The 21,155-nt window shown below is 37.3% G+C and overlaps 1 protein-coding gene across 3 annotated transcripts in view; it reads left to right on the top strand.

Annotated features, from left to right (window-relative positions):
* LOC119657552 (NADPH--cytochrome P450 reductase) overlaps positions 1 to 20,872 on the top strand; it is a 43,275-nt gene extending 22,403 nt beyond the window's left edge. Inside the window, exons 1-9 of one of the 3 annotated variants that reach the window (XM_038064506.1) lie at positions 6,059 to 6,198; positions 6,468 to 6,630; positions 6,693 to 6,885; positions 6,964 to 7,113; positions 18,393 to 18,517; positions 18,582 to 19,338; positions 19,408 to 19,746; positions 19,819 to 19,976; positions 20,038 to 20,872. In XM_038064506.1, coding sequence (XP_037920434.1) covers positions 6,470 to 6,630; positions 6,693 to 6,885; positions 6,964 to 7,113; positions 18,393 to 18,517; positions 18,582 to 19,338; positions 19,408 to 19,746; positions 19,819 to 19,976; positions 20,038 to 20,182 — 2,028 coding nt within the window. In that variant the 5' untranslated portion in view covers positions 6,059 to 6,198; positions 6,468 to 6,469 and the 3' untranslated portion in view covers positions 20,183 to 20,872. Of the gene's footprint in view, positions 1 to 6,058; positions 6,199 to 6,259; positions 6,387 to 6,467; positions 6,631 to 6,692; positions 6,886 to 6,963; positions 7,114 to 18,392; positions 18,518 to 18,581; positions 19,339 to 19,407; positions 19,747 to 19,818; positions 19,977 to 20,037 lie in introns of those variants that run through there. The other 2 variants (XM_038064507.1, XM_038064505.1) reach the window with 2 other exon arrangements.
* The last annotated feature ends 283 nt before the right edge of the window (positions 20,873 to 21,155 follow it).

Genomic DNA, 21,155 nt, shown 5'->3' with positions numbered 1-21,155 from the left:
CAATACTGGAAAGTAGTAGGCCGTGTCCATATCTTGCGGAGGTACTCGTGATAGGTCATTATATAACTAAATAAAATAATATTCAAAATTTATTTTTAGCTAAAGTAATGTTACGAATTTTCCATATTGTGGAGCTTTGCATTATCCAGCAATCATGGCGAATACATAGTACAAATTCTGTATAAACTTTTGAGGAACATGCTCCGCGTGTTACTTACTTTGTAGTCTCCAACATATCATTTCAGCTATTTCGTTCATTAGAAAATTACATCAGCTTCAATCTAGTAATCTAAGTCGTTGATATCAAACACACAGTGCACACGGGTCTAGGTTACCATCAATTCAGTTTTACGCAACCATCCGTGACCTTGTGTCGACAATTTTAAGTCATGACCAAGACCTAGTACCCATGATAAGGAGTTATTAAGCTCCACATACATAAATACATTGAAAATAAATCTACACAAACACGCGATGCTACATAGCATCACATTTTTCTGTTAAGCGTGTATCTTAACTGAATTCGTTACCAAAGTCCACTGTTCAATAACCAGTTCATTTTCTTACGATATAATGCAAATTGAGGAAATGCCGCTCTTGACATTGTAGAAAAAATTGTAAATATTATGTCATTGCGTTAGTTAGTGTGTATCTAATGAAATTGATAAACATTTTTTATCTGATAATAGTACATACGCCTCATGGTGGGCTAGAAAACAAGTGTGGCTGGAGAATTTATATATTATTCATATCTAACCAGGAAATAGATTGAAAGAATTGAATGAATCTCATGAAGTGCTTCTTAGTTTGTATAATAGTATTTAGTGCTTATGGTGGCGTAGTACAATAACGATAAGGATTAGATAGATAATTTGAAGGTAGCTCGTGGAGGGTTCGGACAATAATGATAAATTATTAGATTGGGTGGAATGTAAATAAAAAAAATTAATGTGGCTCGTGGAGAATTCGGGGTTAACATAGATCGATTTGCATTCATTCTGCCCCAGATTTTGGTTTAATTATGAATGTTTTTACATTTGCCTCATTGTTACAAACTTCTTGTACAATTGTTGGAATTTGAGTAAAGTTTGTCTCTAGATTCATGTCGATAACCATGCCCAGAGATTGAAGCCTGATTTGACCATGATTGCTGTCAGGCATGCGTTACTATTATGAACTGAATGCTATTGTTTGTGAAGATAAGGAATTATAGAAATAAATAATAAAACGGGCGTCAAGAATGCTGACTCCTTGGACTTCACTCAGAAGTGTGCAGGAAAAGTATAAGTGCTCAATATTTTTATTTGACGCGTGCGAACTTGATCAATTCTTTATTTATCGCTATTTTTCTTAGGTTGTTATTTTAAGTAATCACTCTTAGATTAGTTAATTGAAGTGAAAATATTCGGTGATAAGAAGTCCAAGCAGTTCAGTCGTAGTTATCGGTCATTCGATTTTGCAGCAAACTTTGGAATTGTTTTAGAATAAAAGAAATTTTAGCGCTAATTTATATTATCTGCAGACGGTCGTTTCCCTGTCATGAATGAACTCAGCCTCTTTAAAATGCCACATATTGTTCTATTGAGTTAAGATCTGACTGAGCAGGTCATTCCAAAATTTCCACCTGTCTCGACCTGTCTTACTGAACCATCATTGTCGCTATGTTCATACCTACTATCACCATGTAGGTGTGCATTGTTTCCAAAATTGCAGACCCTATTTGTGGAAGAAATGTCATATTTTACCCATTCCGGAGCTTTCTCCTCTCTCATGTATATCCAAACCGTTACGATACTGCCTTTGCATTAGCATCAAGCCCTTTAAATTTTCAAGTCAGCGGAAAGAGTAGATTTATAAATTCTGATCAAAATACAAATATTGACATACCGCTTACGAACGAGTGCAACACAAATTTTCCCAAACTGAAAAGTGGTTCATCCTAATGGTATTAACTACATTATTTTATATCAAATGGCTATAAATTAAATCTATGTAAACAAAAGTATTTACCTAAGTATTTGAATTACCATAATTAAACCACAAATGAACTAACCTACTACGATCGCATTTCAAGCGGGTACAATGATCGATTGGCTTAAACAGTGAATCATCACATTATTATCAACTATAATTTGCCATATGATCATAAACTTATACTGTTGATAGTGTAGAACATTTACAATTCAATAAAAACAGCTTTGTTGTGAGACATTAGGAAAACATCATATGTGAGGGGCTGGACATTGGATGCTCTATCCTGGGATAGTGAGTTCCATTGCACAGCATTGTCGGCATCGGAGTTGAAGCCCTTATTGTGTGACCTATCCACTGCTACTTCCACTACGTGATCAACACATCGACAGGTATCTGACCCGCACGCTAACTAGGTTCTTCGTACGAAATTCTATCATGTCAGAATACTCCGATGACTCGACCCAGACATGGCAAATAGGAAGAGTGCGATGACCAGTCAGACAGACAACCTTGGTTTTGTTGGTGTTTTTTTTCAGTTCAATTCTATTTGACTCCATTTCCAAATCTAGAATCATCTAACGAAGGTCAATGACTCGGCGAGAGAGTAAACAGGTGACAACAGCGTAGTCGAGGTGTCACCGTCATCTATAACAAGAAAAAAAGTATCGGTGACAAGATACAACCCTGGCGGACTACAAATTCCTTCAAGATTTTATCTCAATCCTCCACAATGATTCGGAAGGTGTTAATGTGGTCGGTAAAGATTTCGAAGTGTTACTTGATGCGTTGCACGATCATTTTAGGTAATATTTTCCCAACAGCAGGAAGTACGCAAATACCCCTCCAGTTGTCGCACTCAAAATGTGTGCTCTTCTTCGAAATCTTAGCGTTCATCCTTCACTGGGAAAGATTTGAGATTCCCAGCAAATGCAAATGAGTGAAACCTCAAACCTCAGGCCTCAAAATATAACCCATTCCAATATCTGCTCAAATAAACTTAATCGTAGTGGAATATGTCAACTGTTTTGAGATTGACCATCCATCCATTTTTCGCGGTTTGTATCACCATTTTTGGCGAGCTTATTAGAGAGCGCAATGCTGACCACATTGCCTCCTAGTGTACCGTTGCGGTCTTGAATGAAGTGCTCTAACACACTTCAAGGCCCTGATCCAATATGGATTGTTGCGCCAACGATTATTATTATTATTATTAGAGAGCACAAATATCGATGCACTTCTTACCAGTGAGGTTGTCAATATTAAGCAGTCATATACGGAGGACAAATTGCATCGATAACTCATGAAATTTCTATAAAATTATGAAAAAAGTATGTTATCATTGCAACGAAGATGAACTGTAGTGAAAAAAAATGTACGAGTTACTTATGCAAGGAATGATATGTGACCTGTTATGCTGATATTCGCGCGCACATCTATTACAAGTAAACCCTGTAACACTATCTTTACAAGGACATTGATTAGATGTTTTTTTCCTGATGATCCAACTGGATGACACTCATATTATGATATTCAAGTGAAGGGCGAAATGATCTTTATCTAGCTATGCCATAGGCGATTGGATTTGAGGGAAGCCCCAAGTGAGTATAGTTACGCGAAGGAAGTCAATTATTCAAAAGCCTCAATCCTAGACTAGCGAATGTGGAGGAAATGTATTTCTCGGATGAGGGTTTCCACATTTGTATGTAGATCTAGACTTACTGCACTATCGCTGTTTTGGTCCAAATACTCTTCAGGTTTAAACCAACCAAACGTTATAATATTTAACGAGAATGGACATCCACTTGACAATACTTTGATGTGTTGTTGATGATTAATGGCTGATCATCCGTAAATCTTCAGCAAAAAGAGTGAAAGCAAAGGATCAAGAAAGAAAGCTAAGTAGATTGCATATATAGTGGTTTACACGTCTTTTTAAAATAACTTCTTCAGTCTTTCACTAAGGCATTCTAGTTATGAGCTCTAGCGATTTTCACGTTCACCAGACTTAACTGAAAAAGTCAATCAAATTTTTGTTACTCATATAGTAGCTCTTAATGCTTTGTCAACTTAATTTTATGAGTTCGTCCTGGTGCTATATATGACAAGACATGTGTTCTGTGCTATTCCCAGTTTTAAATTTAGAACTAGGTGGAAATGGTTGGAAGGTCACTTCGAAGTTGCCTTTGGTCAACCGCGAGCTAAGAAACATTGGAGCAATATTGATTGTGCTTGTTCACCTGTATCCAAGGGCAATTTGGTATTTTTTAGACGAGATGAATGTTTTAGAAGATGTGGAGGTTTACCTTATGTAATTGTCGATGTCGATTACGCCGGTTGTCACCGGCCGATAGTCGGTACCAAACCAAAAGATGACACGATTTATTTGGAAAGTAAGCAATATTCTGTGGTAAATCGCTAGAAACGTATACTACAAGCTAGGCTGTAAATTAAGAAAATAACATTTATATCAATAAGATTATTTGAGTTTGATTTTCTATGCATATTTTATTGTGACATTAAGAATGTATAAATTAATAAATAGTCGTGTACAACTCGAACATTTGAAGTGATTAAAATTACCAATCGGATAGTGAATGCCATCAACAGTACATCCTATACGAGCTCAAAAAATTAAAGAGGAGCTCTATCGTCTCAAAAAAGATTCAAGACGAAAGTAGCCCGGACCAGTTGGCTTATATCCTCAAGCTGTCCTTACATCAAGAAACCTTAGTTAAAAAATCCCTTCTTCTTTTCAAGGATGCCTAAAATGTATTCTTAATGAAGATCGAGTGCATCTGACTACAAGCAGGCCTCAACGGCCGATTATTAGGAACAAGGGACTGGTAAGCATTGTCATCTAGTTAGGGTTTGTCGGTACTGCTTTAAATGTTATGAATAAAAGACAATGCAAACCGAAGGTAACCAATTTTTCGAGTTATGTAAAGTATCAAAAATATATAATTGCATAGGCGCACGGAACAGGATTTACGATTTTATAAGTTGTAAATAACTTTATTTCTCCATTGATGGTGGACAGAACTTTCTGTCTAGGTATAAAGTAGAAAATAACATCTGAAACGCAACACTCACGAATATATTCAGAAATATTCTAGAAAATGGAAGTCACAAATTACACATCAAACACAGAAATTCGGTTAATCATTTTTTTTGTGACCACAAGACCAAAAAGACTTTGATGAAGGCTCTATGTGCTATTCGGTAATATTTGTTCACTAGAGACTTTCCGCTTATACGACTAAGGTTCCTAAAGTATTTGCACAGATCAGCAGTGCATAGTGATCGAATGATGCTTCTGTTATTTTGGAGTGGATATTTACCGAGCAATTCATAGAAAATATGCTAAAATAAAAATCTCTACGAAAAAGACTATTAGTCAGTTGCTATCAGGCTTGGTGTATTTATAAATGATAAGTATTTATTCTTATTGTGTCACCGTCTGATAGACTATAATGAAAGTAAAATCATATAATACCACGGCGTCTGCTTTTTCCGTTGGTCATTTTGCATCATACGATATACGGATTCATGTCACTTTTATTATAATCCCTAATCACTCATCTCGTTTGGATTGAATCCCATAAATTTCGTCGTAATTGTTTCAATTGACCAGAAAACAGACTCAAGACGTACCCTTAGCAAATGAATATGAAAATAACTTTCATATCTCTCATCCCATTAAATCATCCCAACATAAAAACGGTTCTTAGTAGAATGGTTATCTCCTTATGAGTACTTTTCCCAATAGTCATGATGAAATAGCGAATTTTATTCAGTAATCGCAAGTAACGATGTATGTTTACTATTATATTATCAATTCCCAACTGACACGAACGATGATAAGACATTGATAAAGAAAAATCTAAGTTCAACCACGTTGCTACCTGGGTATTTTGCAACATGTGTACACATGCTTGTAGAAAGCATTTCAAATGATACAAATCATTGTAACAATGACGACGTTGTGCATAGTTAAAGTTTATTTCTCAGATGTTTTCCTGACTTAAGTGATCGTCTTATCAAATTTCCGGGGGTTTGTTTTCAAATGAACGTTATTCAGCAAAATCTCAATTGGAAACCATTCAATTTTATAAATTAGGTGGTAACTTTGCAAAATGATTTAAATAGACTTCATATAGTTTTGCGAACGTGAACTGTGCAGTTCTTAGTCTAGTGTTTATTTCCTAATTTTGTGGACAGATTTACGTAGGTTTACGTAGTTTTTACTTGTTGGTTTAGAATTTAAAATAATTGAGTTACTATTGACCCACTTCCATATACAATAAAGTGAATTTAAACTAATGGAATCGGCATAAATACATGAAATTAATTCCCGACGCTGAGTTAATATTCAACACAAGTTACCGGACTAATTGATATTCTAAGGAAACAAAGTTAGAAGTTCGGTCTACAAAAACTTTCCTTTACTACTTCTAGCATATTTAATTTGTAAATTTCCTTTCTTTTTCTTACAGAAATGGAACAAGAAAAGATTGAACAAATCACCGCTAATGCGGATGAACCCTTTCTGGGACCGCTAGATATAGTCATCCTTATTACTTTACTCACCGGCGCAGTATATTGGTTGTATAGGAATAAGAAGAAAGAGGAGCCAGTTACTAGATCATATTCCATACAGTAAGTAAACGTGTTTAATATTTTTGACTTGTTCTTATAATTTCCAATAATTTTCTCCTTAGACCAACAACCATCAACACAGTTTCAGTAACGGACAATTCATTTATTAAAAAATTAAAAGCATCAGGACGTAGTTTAGTTGTATTTTATGGATCTCAAACTGGAACTGCTGAAGAATTTGCTGGACGTTTAGCCAAAGAGGGAATTCGTTATCAAATGAAAGGAATGGTTGCTGATCCGGAAGAATGTGATATGGTATGTTTAGAAAATGTTCATATAGCTACTCAGGAATTGAGTGAGTGTAAATCATTTTGTGTTGTTTTACGATTTTAGGAAGAACTCCTTAAGCTTAAGACAATTCCGAATTCGTTGGCTGTTTTCTGTTTGGCCACATATGGTGAAGGTGATCCAACTGATAATGCTGTTGAATTCTATGAATGGATTCAAAATAGTGATCCCGATATGAGCGGTTTGAATTATGCTGTGAGTATTATTGAATTTATAAAAAATATTTTCATTTCAGTTGATCCTATAAATGGCAAATTGTCACTTAGTTCTATAATAATTTAGTGTTCAGATAGTAGTATCCTTCTGATGATGACTTAAAACTATTCGTTAGTATTTACCGGTTGTGTCTTAATTTTGTCGCATATCTGCGAAGAATCCACTGTGAACACCCGCCTTTTAGTATATGTTTGTATCGAACTTGGAGGCGAACGACTTTGTGGGCACAATATACATCAGCGCTTTTTTATGTATAACGCTTTTTACTTATTAACTATTGGCATAATGTCTAATCTAATTTCCTACTCAATTCAGGTAACATTATGCCAAACTCATTGGAAATTGAACAAATTTTGAATAAATTCGTCGCCATGACCACATTGGTTTCGGACATTCAAACCACTTATTCCAATCTCGAAATACTTCTCTTTTTTTCGATTTTCATCGTAAATCTCTACGTTAGTGTTGATACTATCGTAATAGTTTACAATGTGGAGTTCTGCTTAAACTCGAGTCCCAATATTTAAGGAAATTTCTTGTGTGTATTGCTCCCCAAAGAACCCCAAAATGTAGGGGTAAAGCACTTCAACAGAAAAGGTAATCCTCCCTAATCAATTCCCATTTAGTCTTAATACTGACTAGATAGATAGATATATTCCATGGGCAACTGGCCTGTACATTGATAAAGCATGTTCAGGAAAACCTCAACGAGAAACTGAAACAAATACCTCTTCCTCAAGAAGATCTATCGTATTGAATATCTTGGTTGCTAGGTTCTAGATTAACGAGACAAACAACTATTAAATCCTGATTTCGCAAATTAAATAATGCTGACTGTAATGAAAATAACATGAAATTTGAACCTTTAGGAAAGTGGAACTTCTGGCGTGAAGGCTAATGTGCAATACATAAATCAAATAAAGAAAGACCTTGAGAAACTTTTTTTATGGAGATGACCGAATTTATTTCCTTTTACGTAAGACAGAATCTCTGCTGAATCGACGAGTGGAAAAAAATCACTAAAACTAGCTAATAAAACCTCGTACTTTGGTGGAATAGGCAAAAAGTATACATTTTAAGTGTGCTCATAGAAGCTACAGAGCAGAAAGAAATTTTGTTATTATAGTAATCAATTTCTAGGGTCTCGCTTGCGACGTCGTATTTGTTATACGCATTGGGAAACATTACATAGCACACACAGCCTAAGATGATGTCAAAGTTTAGTATAAAGTATTATTATTATTCTGTTCAGGGAAAGTCGCACCGCGTCCTTAAAGAACTATTGTGCCCTTTTTACTGGATATAGTGTACCTATTGATCATAGTATCTCAAGCAGGCCTATAACCGTCAGGTCTGGTATTAAGTGTTCCCCCAGATGTCCCTACCTACTTTGCACAAGTGCCGGACACTGTCCCACGAGGTTTCTAGAGGTTTCGTCATACTCCTCATAAAACTTGCAGGCAGTGTCCGTAGATATCCCTAGCTTCCCTAGGTGATAGTTCAGCCGGCAATGACCAGTGAGAATCCCCACTATGACTCGGAGGTCCTTTTTGGAGAGGTTTAAGTAATCCTTTGTGCGTATGGGTTCATATCCCCCCAATAGTATAAAGTAACTCCTATCTGATATTATGATAAGCATCGTATGGCGTACAAGTCTGCAAAGTTCTACCTTTTATGCAATATGACGTGAGTTTGATAACTAGAGCTCAAAACGAACTTGATTTTCCTGACACTGAACTAGGAGGTTGTCCTGCTGCAAAATGATTTCGCTGTGATTCCGAAGCCATTTCTCAAGTTGGCCCTAGCAGATATACAGTTTTGTCTTCTGGCCAAAGCGATTGGCCCTTGAAACTAATATGAAGGGGTTGTCGGGTGAAATCCATGATTTCGGTTTTTATTTCTGGTCCTCGGTCACGATCCGATGCAAAAATGTCTTCCCCTTGAAGCGAAGAAGAAATAACTCACGCATTTTTTTCCGTTTCTCCATCTGCCTTTCGTTCAGTTGATGAAACACCCACTTTTCTACCTTGTAAATCTTCCACGTGCCAGTAGGCAATCGAACATTATGTGCTAGCCGACGCCGAGCTTATTCATCAGTTGTTGTTGATTTTAGGTGGAAACTTCGTACAATAATGCTTGTAAGACTGTGTTTTCAAACTTTTTTCGGTCGGCCTGGACGTTTTTTTGGTCTTCAAGTCCAAATTGCCCGTGCGGAAGCTTCGAACCCAGCGTAGGCAAGGATCCAACGTTGGTACAGCAACGCCATAGTTCGACATGATCGTCCAATCATTTTCACCCTCTGTTCTTTTTTTGTCTGACTGAGCAGGAACAACAAAACATAGCGCGAATGATTCTTAGTTGATGTACCGGGTCACGGTACTCCGATCTTCGTTCATTTTAAATTTCACCAGTATTTGCTTGGGGGCCGGTTAAAGATTTAGAGGGCTGATAATTCTACTAAATTTAATTAAGGCCGAGTCACCTCAGCAAATCTCAGTTTCCTAGATTTGTCTTAGATGCGAGGAGGAGGAAGAATGTCACCGTTTCTCTCATCCACTAAGCACCCAATTATCATCGATCCTCTTCTAATATTCTCGCATATTTTTAGACTTCATTCTATGGAAACCCAAAAAAACTACCGTTTAACTGTGACAAATCATCATCTAAAATACCACAAACTAATTGATCTCCTAACAATAGCCTTTTTCGTAAAATTGGAATAATACTATTCAAGTTTCCTATGTTGACAGACGTCTACATTTTTCATTCATAGTATTAATATGTTGCATTAATTTGATTCTAAACTTCCGGGGTTTTTTCTCTTCTTATTAAATTGAATTTGTCAGCAGTCTGCTATGGATTAATTGAATTTTTTGTTTATCAGTAAAACTCGAAAGTCATTCAGGAGAACTTGGTGCAATGTAGTCAATTGCTATGTCACCCGGACCTGATAAGAGAACATTGCTCTGTTTAGCTGTCGCATTCAAAAAAACATCTACTGAAAAGTGCAATTGTACCAAATCGAAATTGAAAAATCCAAGTCAGTACCAACTAGAAAGCAAGGTCAAGAAAAGTAAAATCGGTTACAATGAAAAGCATCCATTTTCATATGTAAAGAGGTTGTAGATAACATTTTGCAACAAAATACCCTTTGTTTCTACTGTTTTTTTTTTTTCAAAATGTAAGCCTAAAACACTGCGTATATTTTTCTAATTCAAAGAATTGCCCTTCGTCAGCCACTACTTTCTCGTTTCTCACGTATATAAATGCCATGTCAGAAAACTGGTCGCATTTTGAAGAAATGCTAAAATGCATTTTTAAGGTTTTATGTAAAAGAAAACCTTATTAAAATCAGTTTACTCTCTGTCTGTCTGTCCCACACATTTTTCTCGGAAATGGCTACAGCGATTGGCACCAAATTTGGTGAGAGGGGGGGGGGACTGTGAACGCTTACGCATATAATGAGTTACATCATTCTCGAGTTTAAAGGGGAGGGGGAGGAAGGGCTCCCCATACATACAAAAGAAGGGGGGGGGGTGGGGGGGGGGGTTAAAATTTGTTTCATCAAATATAGTCATGTGGGGTACTAAATGAAAAGTACTTTTCGAAACCAGTTTTAGTTTTAATATTTGCTTGAAAAATGGGGAGTGCGTGGGGTCGAAAGCAGTCATTTCTTTCACGGACCCATTCTCAGAAATTTCTCAACCGAAAAATCACAAAAAATCAAGAGGTTCCCACTATACGACATAACATAGAGCATGATCTTACCAAGTTCGGCAGAAATCGAACTATTACTAACCATGTTATAATGAGTCAAAGTTGTCGCTTCTGTGAAAATTTAAGACTTTGAATGCCAGTATCACGCGAAAGTGGGTATTCTCACATAATATATGCATATATTACGAGCTAGGTACTAATGGGACAAATGTCTAATCAAATGTTTTTATAAAAGAAATACACATACCTTAAGCGTCCCGCTTCCGGCTTTCTGACTTGTTTTATTTCTCAATAAGAACGCATTCCTAGCTACCGCAAGACTGTTGGTTATTTATCGAAATAAGTGATAAGGGGAGCAACGTGTGGAAAATGCAGAATGGCGCAGGACTTTACACTATGCCTAGCTAGTGCCAAAAATATGGAGCTTGAAAAAAACGCGTGACCTGGAAGTCGTGTATATTTGGTTTGGCTGTTTATCTTTGGGATTATCGTAATGAATCCTTTCCATATTTACTTATCAAGCAACCGTTCACAAGCAAATAAACGCCATACAACATCTCTCAGCTCCAACTCGTACGGCCCATAATTTCCTTGCATCTAAATCATTTACATGATTTTGATTTGATTGCAGAGAAGTAGAGTGTCCTATTTCCGGCTTTCAATAAAGCCAAACCGTAGTCAGAGTCAAACTTATTTTCAATGTCTCCAGAAATACATGTATCATAATTGCATAATTGGGTAAATAGTAAATTTTAGAATATAGTGATGAGGGTAAATCAAATCAATGAGCGAGGAACTTTATTTTTATATAAAACCATAACTGAATGACTTATAACCAATATCTAATCATCTAATTTAAAGGTACTTTATGTAACTATTCTTTGATAAACTAATATCTGAATAGAATCAAAGTTGTTGCACGTTTCACGTATGTACTTGTTAGCCACAATTGGAGAAAATTCAATATTTTTAAAAACAACACCATGTTTGTTTGTTTTCACTTCGATATTGTGAACATGTATTTATTTTCACAGTGGCTATGCACCTGACATACTCCTGATATAACCTCGAGTACTGTTGACAATAATACCACTTGAAATTTCAACTTATTATTAGATGGCATATTTCCGCACTGAAATCATTTTGTAACATGATGGCTAACTAATTATTGGAGGTTTAGAACCGATTCAGAAGTGGTATTCTTTTATAGACTAGAAACCTTTACACATATCTTGAAATATTCATATCTCAAGACCGATAGCTATGTATAAAAGATTCTTGAAAATACTTTTACATTAGTATCAGATGGAAAACGCTCCTGTTGCCACTTACGGTCACGCTGCTCCAGGGCAGAGGTGAGGCAGCGTCTGATGAGTTTCCTCTGCCCTGGACGAAACCGTTAGTCCCTATTTTTAAATGTTTGGGTGCCATGTCCCAAACGAGGGATCCGTGGACCAAAAACCGTGAGAGAAAGTTGCTCTCCATTTGATCCGGACCAACATCAAGTGGATGTGGACTTAGGATCCCTCACTATCCTAAACAGTATATAATGATGTATACCTATAAAAGCTAAAGTCTAAAAAAAATGCCGTTCCAATATCTGCTCAAATAAAGTTATTAATAATATTGGGTACTTTGGAAAGTCGTGTCGAACAAATTTTTTAGAATAGGACTGCTATTCGCTTCAACTTCACTTATATACTATTTGAATCACAAAATGAAGAATGTGATGTTAGTTACTGAAAAGTGGCGTAAAGTTTATGGTGACGATACTTTAATCGAACGCCAATGCTTTGATTTTGATGTGAAGCTCAGGAAGGCCAATGAAAGGTAGCGACGACGAAATAAAGACATTGGTCACGACGTAATCGAAGAAAAATGTCTAAAAGTCTATCACAAAGACGTGCTATATCCCAATAGTGGGAAAAATATGAATTTGGTTAAGAAAAATACGAAAAAGCTTCATATTCGACCGCTTCTTTACTTAAATTCAGGAAATGGCAAAGGTTCCTAATTAGGGTCATATCGATAGATGATTGTCGAGAATGATGGTGTAAGTATTTTCGTTTATCAATCCTTCTATTAGTGCCAATTATTTAACACCATGTTAGGTATATCCCCAAATCATTCGTCTACCTTCCTGTCCAACGGTTTTTCTAATGAAATTCTTCGAGAAGCGTTTGTCCGGCTTAGGCCATTCCATCGGATCTTCAAAAAATTGCATTTGCATTCTTCAGAGAATATTATCTTTCTGAAATCATGTTTTTTTCAATTTGCATACTTTTTCGAACATTTTTTGACAATGATTTGGTTCGGCAACACTGCCTTGAAATTTCATGGTTGACATACAGTTTGAGAACCATACTATCCACCTTGTGCTCATGTACACATCTTCAGAGACCACACTATTCATGAACTTAGTCCGACTTAGTCTCGCGGTGGTCTGATAAGAATGGTTCAACCAGCTGCTGGTTATGTCATAGCGGCATAAACATTGAATGATGTCGGAGGATTGCTCGCTCGTGTTCAATTAAAAATAGAATATCCGTGAATAGTGAATAATCATAATGACACCTTTTAATTGTTGCGTGAATTTCACAAGTGCCCACCGTATATTCGTAAGATCTTTTCGGATAAATTCAACTCCGAATATTTTCTAACCTCAACAACGAGAATTGTTAACATAGTATTGAGCTTCATATATTTCATTGATAGTTTCATTCGTGAATGATTGAATTGTAAATTAAAAATGTTTCGTAGATTATTTGTACGAAATTACTGCGCAATGTTCGCGGAACAGTACTTTTTGCTACCGCGGGTGAGTATTGCGGCCTTATTTTTTCCTAAACCGACTTTTTGTTGAAGAGTGACTGAAATTGTTGCTCAAACGTAACATGCAGTTCGAATTGCAGTAACTAGTGTAAAGAGCAATTCACCTGTGGAATGTGGACTGTTCTTATGACATTTCCTACAAGTTGTTGAGTGCAATTATTTGGTCATCTGGCAATATTTTGGACTGTCAGTCAGTCTGTAATACATGAGTGCAGTAAGAATGACTTACAACGACGCGAAATTTCACGTGCTACATTGAGGTAAAATCTCAGAAGAATTTGCAGTCCCACACGGAGTAGCCATATTATGCAGCAGGATCTACTAACATGAGATGATCAAGGAGTGGTTTGATCTAGACCTACGTAGCGCAAGACAGTGAAGGAATATAAGCTTTCCAGAAATCCATGAGGGGATCTGATGAAAATAACGATCTGTAAAAAAAGTTTGCACAATTCAGTCTTTAATCCAGTGATTATTATTCATTTCCAAACTAACAATCCCCTGTTGGACTAATATATTATTTTCAAACAGAAATTTATATAGAAATTTATTTCTGTAACGGGTGATAAGAAAAGTAATTGCTGGTGACACGGTAATGTCAATTACTACCTTATTAATATATAAAACAGATTATCGAATAGAACGATGTAGTTGTTTGAAAAAAAAATTAAAATAATAAAGTTGATTGCTGTACAGACCAAATTCCTCTTCTTTGAACAAAGGCCTGCTTATCTTGAAATTTGTAAAATGAAGACAGAGAAATTTAAATTCTAATTTATTTAAAATACAATTTTTAGAAAAAAAAATACTGATTTTTTATGTTATGTTTATGTTATAAAAAAATTACAGTGAAAGATACACACTTAGCATAAAATCAATAGCACTAGTTTACACGGTTTATAAACTTTCGCCAAAATACGTGACCTTTTATAGATTCACTGACTACGGGAAAAGTATTTTTAAGTCTATCACGTCTAATTTAAAAAGTATTTATTAAATAGTCAAAATAAAAATAACTTGAAATATAAAAAAAATTGATTGGCTTCACCGTTCCTCCTACGAATTTTCTGATCTAATTCTCTTAAAATAGAGAAGTATCTATATTTCAGTATTTGATTCGCCATTAGTTGCTCCTTCGTTTGGTTCCTATTATTCTCATCGGGACCATCTTCTCGAATGTATTGACCAGTTTTTCGGAAGTTTGTGTTAAAGTCCATGTTTCACATCCGTAGCATATCCGATCTTATTATCGATTTGTGCACTTGGAATTTTGCTTTCATGTGTATGCAGCGGGATTTTAAAATCGTCAGGACCGAGTGGAAGGCTCTGGGAGTTGAATTCGGCATTATATTTCCTGCATTTCATTTCCATCTTTCGTTAGTTGTCAACCTTAGTATATAAAGTTCTCTACATTTGCCAAGTTGTACTCGTTAATATAATATTTTGTCTGGTGGGCATCTCATTTCTCATCGATTTCGCAGGATTTATAGAACAACGTGCCTTTTGGGCCTACAGACAGCTTTCGTATAACGTGTTCCAGTGTCAGATTGAACCACAGAGGTGCCAGCCCTTTCACTTGCTTTAACCCAACGTTTGTCTTAAACGCATCTGTCAGGCTATTATTGACTCTGACCTGTGCTGTGGAGTGGAAATTGTCATTCTTGTAAGTCTTTACAGTTTTTATTGGGATTCCCAAGTCAAGCATACTTTGTACAGTGTATTTTGGTTAATACTGTCGTATGCCTGCTTGAGCCAACGATCGATGGACGTCGATGTTGAATTCCCAGCATTTTCCTAGCACCTGGTTGATCCTAAATAGGTGCCGTAAAACCTCCTTGGTATCCACTAATCATCTTATCAGGAGACAATCTAATGCTTTTCTACTTTCGTAAACATTTTGTGGCATGTACAAAGTAGTGCGCATGTCAATTTGTCACCTTTTTTGTGGATAGGTCACATTATACCACCTTGTGAAACTTCATCTTGGTTCCAGATTGAGAAAAGCAAATTGTATGTAGTTTTCATGGTCCATGGACCGCCTGATTTGATAAGTTCAGCGGGGATGTCATCTATGTTCGGCGCCTTGTGTTTCGTTCTGCCTATTATCAGTTTACCTAGTTTTTTTGTTAAACATTTCGTGGCACTCATCATCAAACTAATAATTTTTCCGGCGGCGGGATTCATATCCAACAACTTCCGCTGCTACTTTGATAACGCGTTTTAGGTCATATCAGCTCTCATCCATGGGCTTCGTCGTGAAATTCTGGAGTAGAGGATTTAATCGGTCTTCCTTTTGTCATCTTCCGCTATTGAATCATTTTTTAGTTTTCCATCCTCAAAGGTGGGTTAGTTCGGCACCTGTATACGTTTTTTACCTTGCAGTGATTGGAGTCACTGTTTGCTCCCGGATATGATTTCACGTCGTAGATGCTGAATTACCCCCCCCCCCCGCATTGTCATTTTCTTCTTTTTTTTTGATTTTATCGAAACCTGTCGCCAAATCGATTTTACAGGTTGTAGCAGTATTTCAGAACGTTGGGCAGGCGCTCCGAAAAAGCGTGGGTTTGCGGATAGCATTTTTTGCAAAGAAACTCTCTGCTTGTAGTAAGGATGCTGACTTATTTGTAGTCAGCATGCCACCGAAGTATATACTGAAGGTCTATACGTTCTCAGAAAATCGTATAAGACATTATTTGGATAAAGTACAAAGCTCCAGTCTTTCATCTCGGCCCAACTGTTGCCCTTAAAACAGTCTGGCTTAGAGGAGCCTGCCATATTTCAAATAGCTGAACAAAACGATATACACAACAGTAGAATTATTTTCCCAGGTCGGGGTATGCCAACCACACTACGCAGACATGAGTTGATAAATACTTGAAGCTTTCGACTAGCACTGACAGTCAATGTTTATATGTTATTCCCATATAACTACACATACAGAACATTGGTGTGAAGTAATCTTTGCTTGATGTTGCTGTTGAAATAACCGCACAAATTTTGAACAAAGTAGCGAAAGCGGTATCATTAAAGCGTCAAACGTTGCTAGTATGATGCCGCCGTTGGCAGAAACAAAGCTTTCTGGATATGCAAACTGTTCGATGCTATCGATGTTTAATGCGTTTATATTCAATCCGCCAATCTAGCTTGCCATCCCAAAATCCAGCGGCATGAATCAGTGAGAGGATTAGTAAATGTAATTAGTGCAGTCGAGATGTTTGAGGCAATATGACATCGTCTCTTGAACCCCACTGCGCTCTTCAGCCAAGACGTATTCCTCTTAGATTTTACCTCAATGTAGCACTTGACATTTTAGGCCACTAAAAACAGCTATTAATTTTCTTGGAATGCCCCTCATGCTCCTGCAGAGCATTCCAGATACACTTCTCGAAATCGATGGTAGAGCAGGTGGGTCGATAAACTAAACTGACGGAGACACTGCTTCACAATTATCCTGAAAAGTGTTAATTTGTTTGGTAAAGGATAATCCAAAACGGTCTGATCTATGTTGTTCAAGCATTTGTTATTGTTATTTCCGGTAGGTTCTGCTTCTCTCACCAATGCAATGGTAAACTTCCCTCTGAAACACCGCGCACTGTGCTGAACTTCTAATTCTTTTTCACTAAGTTCATTGACCCGCCTTTACCATTCCGCAATTAGCCAGGTCTTATGACGGGGTTTTAGGATGTGGCCGTCAACTTTATCTGTACCAGAGATGAAGGAACTTTCGATAGCGGCTTAGTGCTCATCAATATTCTCGGGTGGGCTGTATAGAGCTTGTGCCTTTTGCACAGGAGAAAGTTTTCCTACCGTTAAATGCGGAGACACGCCGTATTGAATTTGGGGGGGATCTATTCCCTTGTGAAAAAAGGCAGTAGCGACATGCATCTAAGGAGAATGATCGTCAGATGCAGACCCCTTTTGAGGTTGATGTCAACATCTGTTTTATTACGCATATTCAGAAATCAACTTCTAAATCTACGGTTGATCGTGATATCGTCGATTTGATTAGATGATTTTTTCCGGTAGCCTGTGTCCTGGCTCCGTGCTTGAACATTGCGCTGTCGATGAAGGCGCGTTAAAAACTGCAGAAGTCCACCAACGTTTCATCGATGTCGTTATGGTCACCAAGAGTAAGCCTCGCTACCACAATGCCGGAACAAGCTGTTGTCAGTGCCCACCTTGATGTTCAGATTATTTATCACGATCAAAATGTCACCTTTAGGAAACATCTTCTGAACTGCTTCACCTCTGCCCTGGAAGTAACGTGAGTGGCTGCTTGACCATATATAACTGCAAACACGACGTGGGTGTGAATTATACTCAACGTAAAATCTAAGCAAAAGTTAAATTTCTTGCTCTAGATGCTCTGGAGGAAACTGTTGCCCTGGAGTGAGAGAAATTGGGCCGGTTCGACATCAAGTGGATGCGGGCGTAGGTTCTTCATTTCCTAAACAAGAAATTAATGATGGCTCTGGTGGACATGCCAAACATCGAATGTAAAAATGTTTTCAGGGTTTTCTAGAGGAAGCACTGGCTTAAGCGTGTGCCCGTTTTTGTGGGTTTATTTAGCCTAGAATACTGAAATGGAGTTGGAAATTCATGTATGACTACTAATAGCTGATTTTGTGTTAAAAAATAAATCTGCAATTTAAAATAAAATATATTGGAATATCTACTCGAAACTAATCTATCTTTATCATTTGTTCCAGGTTTTTGGTCTAGGTAATAAAACCTATGAACATTACAACAAGGTAGCTATCTACGTAGATAAACGTTTAGAAGAATTAGGCGCAAACAGAGTATTCGAATTAGGTCTCGGTGACGACGATGCGAAGTATGCATTCCTTCAAATATTTGGAAGAGGACAAAAAGTTCAATTAGTTTCCTTTCTTTTACAGCATTGAAGATGATTTCATCACATGGAAGGACCGATTCTGGCCAGCAGTGTGTGACAACTTTGGCATCGAAGGAGGCGGCGAAGAAGTCCTTATGAGACAATACAGACTGCTGGAACAGCCTGATGCTCAACCTGATCGAATTTACACTGGTGAAGTGGCACGTCTTCACTCACTACAAAATCAACGACCACCTTTCGACGCGAAGAATCCATTCTTGGCTTCAATCAAAGTTAACCGTGAACTACATAAGGGTGGCGATCGCTCGTGCATGCATATTGAATTCGACATTGAAGGGTCGAAAATGCGATATGAAGCTGGAGATCATTTAGCTATGTATCCTGTGAACGATAAGGAATTAGTGGAAAAGATTGCAAAATATTGCAACGCGGATTTGGATACAATTTTCTCGTTAGTGAATACAGATACGGAAAGTAGCAAGAAGCATCCATTCCCCTGTCCTACTACTTATCGAACAGCGTTAACTCATTACTTGGAAATCACTGCTATTCCAAGAACGCATATCTTGAAGGAATTGGCTGAATACTGTTCAGATGAGAAAGAAAAGGAACTCCTTAGACATATGGCATCTACAACCCCAGAAGGAAAAGCCAAATATCAATCTTGGATTCAAGATGCATGTAGAAATATTGTGCATATTCTTGAAGACATCAAATCGTGTAAACCTCCAATTGACCATTTATGTGAATTGTTGCCAAGATTGCAGCCACGTTACTATTCAATTTCATCATCAGCTAAGGTAAGTTAATAGAGATTCATGTAGATTGAAAAGTTATGTTAATTGCTTAAATTTTATTTCTTCTTTAAGCTTCATCCAACAACTGTTCACGTGACAGCTGTTCTTGTAAAATACGAAACCCCAACCGGTCGTATTAACAAAGGTGTGGCGACTACTTTCCTCGCTCAAAAGCATCCTCACGATGGGGAGCCGTTGCCTAGAGTGCCTATCTACATTCGTAAGAGTCAGTTCCGTCTGCCTACTAAACCGGAAATTCCTATTTTGATGGTTGGGCCCGGCACTGGATTGGCTCCATTCCGTGGTTTCATCCAGGAGAGGCAATTCTGCAAAGACGAAGGCAAGGAAGTTGGGGAGACAATCCTGTACTTCGGTTGTAGAAAGAAGAGCGAAGATTTCATTTATCAAGAGGTAAATTTGAATTTATTCTACTTCGGACCCTTCCAATAACCAACCGAAAACTTTGCCTGTTAAATTTTAAAGGAGTTGGAAACTTACGTTAACAGCGGTCTGTTGACGATGAAGGTAGCTTTCTCGCGGGATCAGGCACATAAAATTTATGTCACTCATCTCTTAGAACAAGACGCGGACCTAATCTGGAAAGTGATTGGCGAGAACAAAGGTCATTTATACATTTGTGGGTAAGTTGACTTGTTCGCTCAATTCCAAATTGCTTCGTCCTAATCGATCCAATCCGTTTAGTGACGCGAAAAATATGGCGACAGACGTTCGAAATATTCTCCTTAAGGTGATATCAAGCAAAGGAAATATGAGTGAAACTGAAGCGCAACAATTCATCAAGAAAATGGAAACACAAAAACGTTACTCCGCCGACGTATGGAGCTAATCGTAGCCACATCTTCGCATCAACTCCCAGCTTTGTTTGTTTGCTCGGTTAGATCGATTGGCAAACAGCATTCCTTCAATCGAATTAGGAACATTGTTTTTATAATTAAAGAAATTTAAATTAAATATTCAACTAAGTAAGAAAGAGAGAAAAGAAGATCGATTGTGTGAGAACGCGGATACCTAATACCAGTCGTGGCGGCTACATACACTACCGTTAACGGTGTGCCTTCGTTTTATTTCACATCTGGAATTGTCGGGCACTCGCACTTTTCCCGCTTGAACAAATCTGAAGTGAGTGAAGATTGATGGTTAGAATTACTCGGTTCAGAGTTTTTTAGATTAAAATGAGAAAATAAAATGTAAGCAGAAAATGCAATTTGTACCCAGTGTCAATATGTCTTGTATGTAGAGTCGTCTTTATTTTTATTATTTTTGTCTGCTACTGTTCTTTACTTTGTTGATCAGCGGATTATTTTTGGTTTCTTCAAAGTTTTTCTTGACACTACTTTGTTGTTATTTACGTAGTTGCAAATTGATCAGAAAGTTTACTTTGGCTCGTGCGTTCTTTTTTAATATAAAACTTTTCTAGTTAATTCTTATGATTATAATTTTAAAGTGAGGGATTTAATATATTGTAATGTGGAGACAATGTGCAAATGTGTATAAATACAATTTTCTAGAAAAATGACTTCGTTTTTTTTTCAAGCATTTTTATTAATATAACATACAATTTTGGGGGGGGGGGGGGGGGAGGAGTGACTAGAGTAGGTGAATGCAGTTACACGCAGTGTTAGATTCCCGCAACGGTAAGTCGTCGAACTACCAAATAAACCCCTCCTGTCGTCAGAGAACTAGTCTGGAACCATTTGTTACATTACTTCGGGCTAGCCTCCGAACTCTCCCGCCTTGCGGAGCCTTCAAATCAAGAAGTTCGCACCGAGAAAACCCCAAACGTTATATGCAACAAGGCT

This window comes from Hermetia illucens, chromosome 5 (assembly GCF_905115235.1).
Source record: "Hermetia illucens chromosome 5, iHerIll2.2.curated.20191125, whole genome shotgun sequence".
NCBI classification, from domain to species: domain Eukaryota; kingdom Metazoa; phylum Arthropoda; class Insecta; order Diptera; family Stratiomyidae; genus Hermetia; species Hermetia illucens.
The sequence above is the reverse complement of the archived record's forward strand: the minus strand, read 5'-3'. Positions and strand labels throughout refer to the sequence as shown.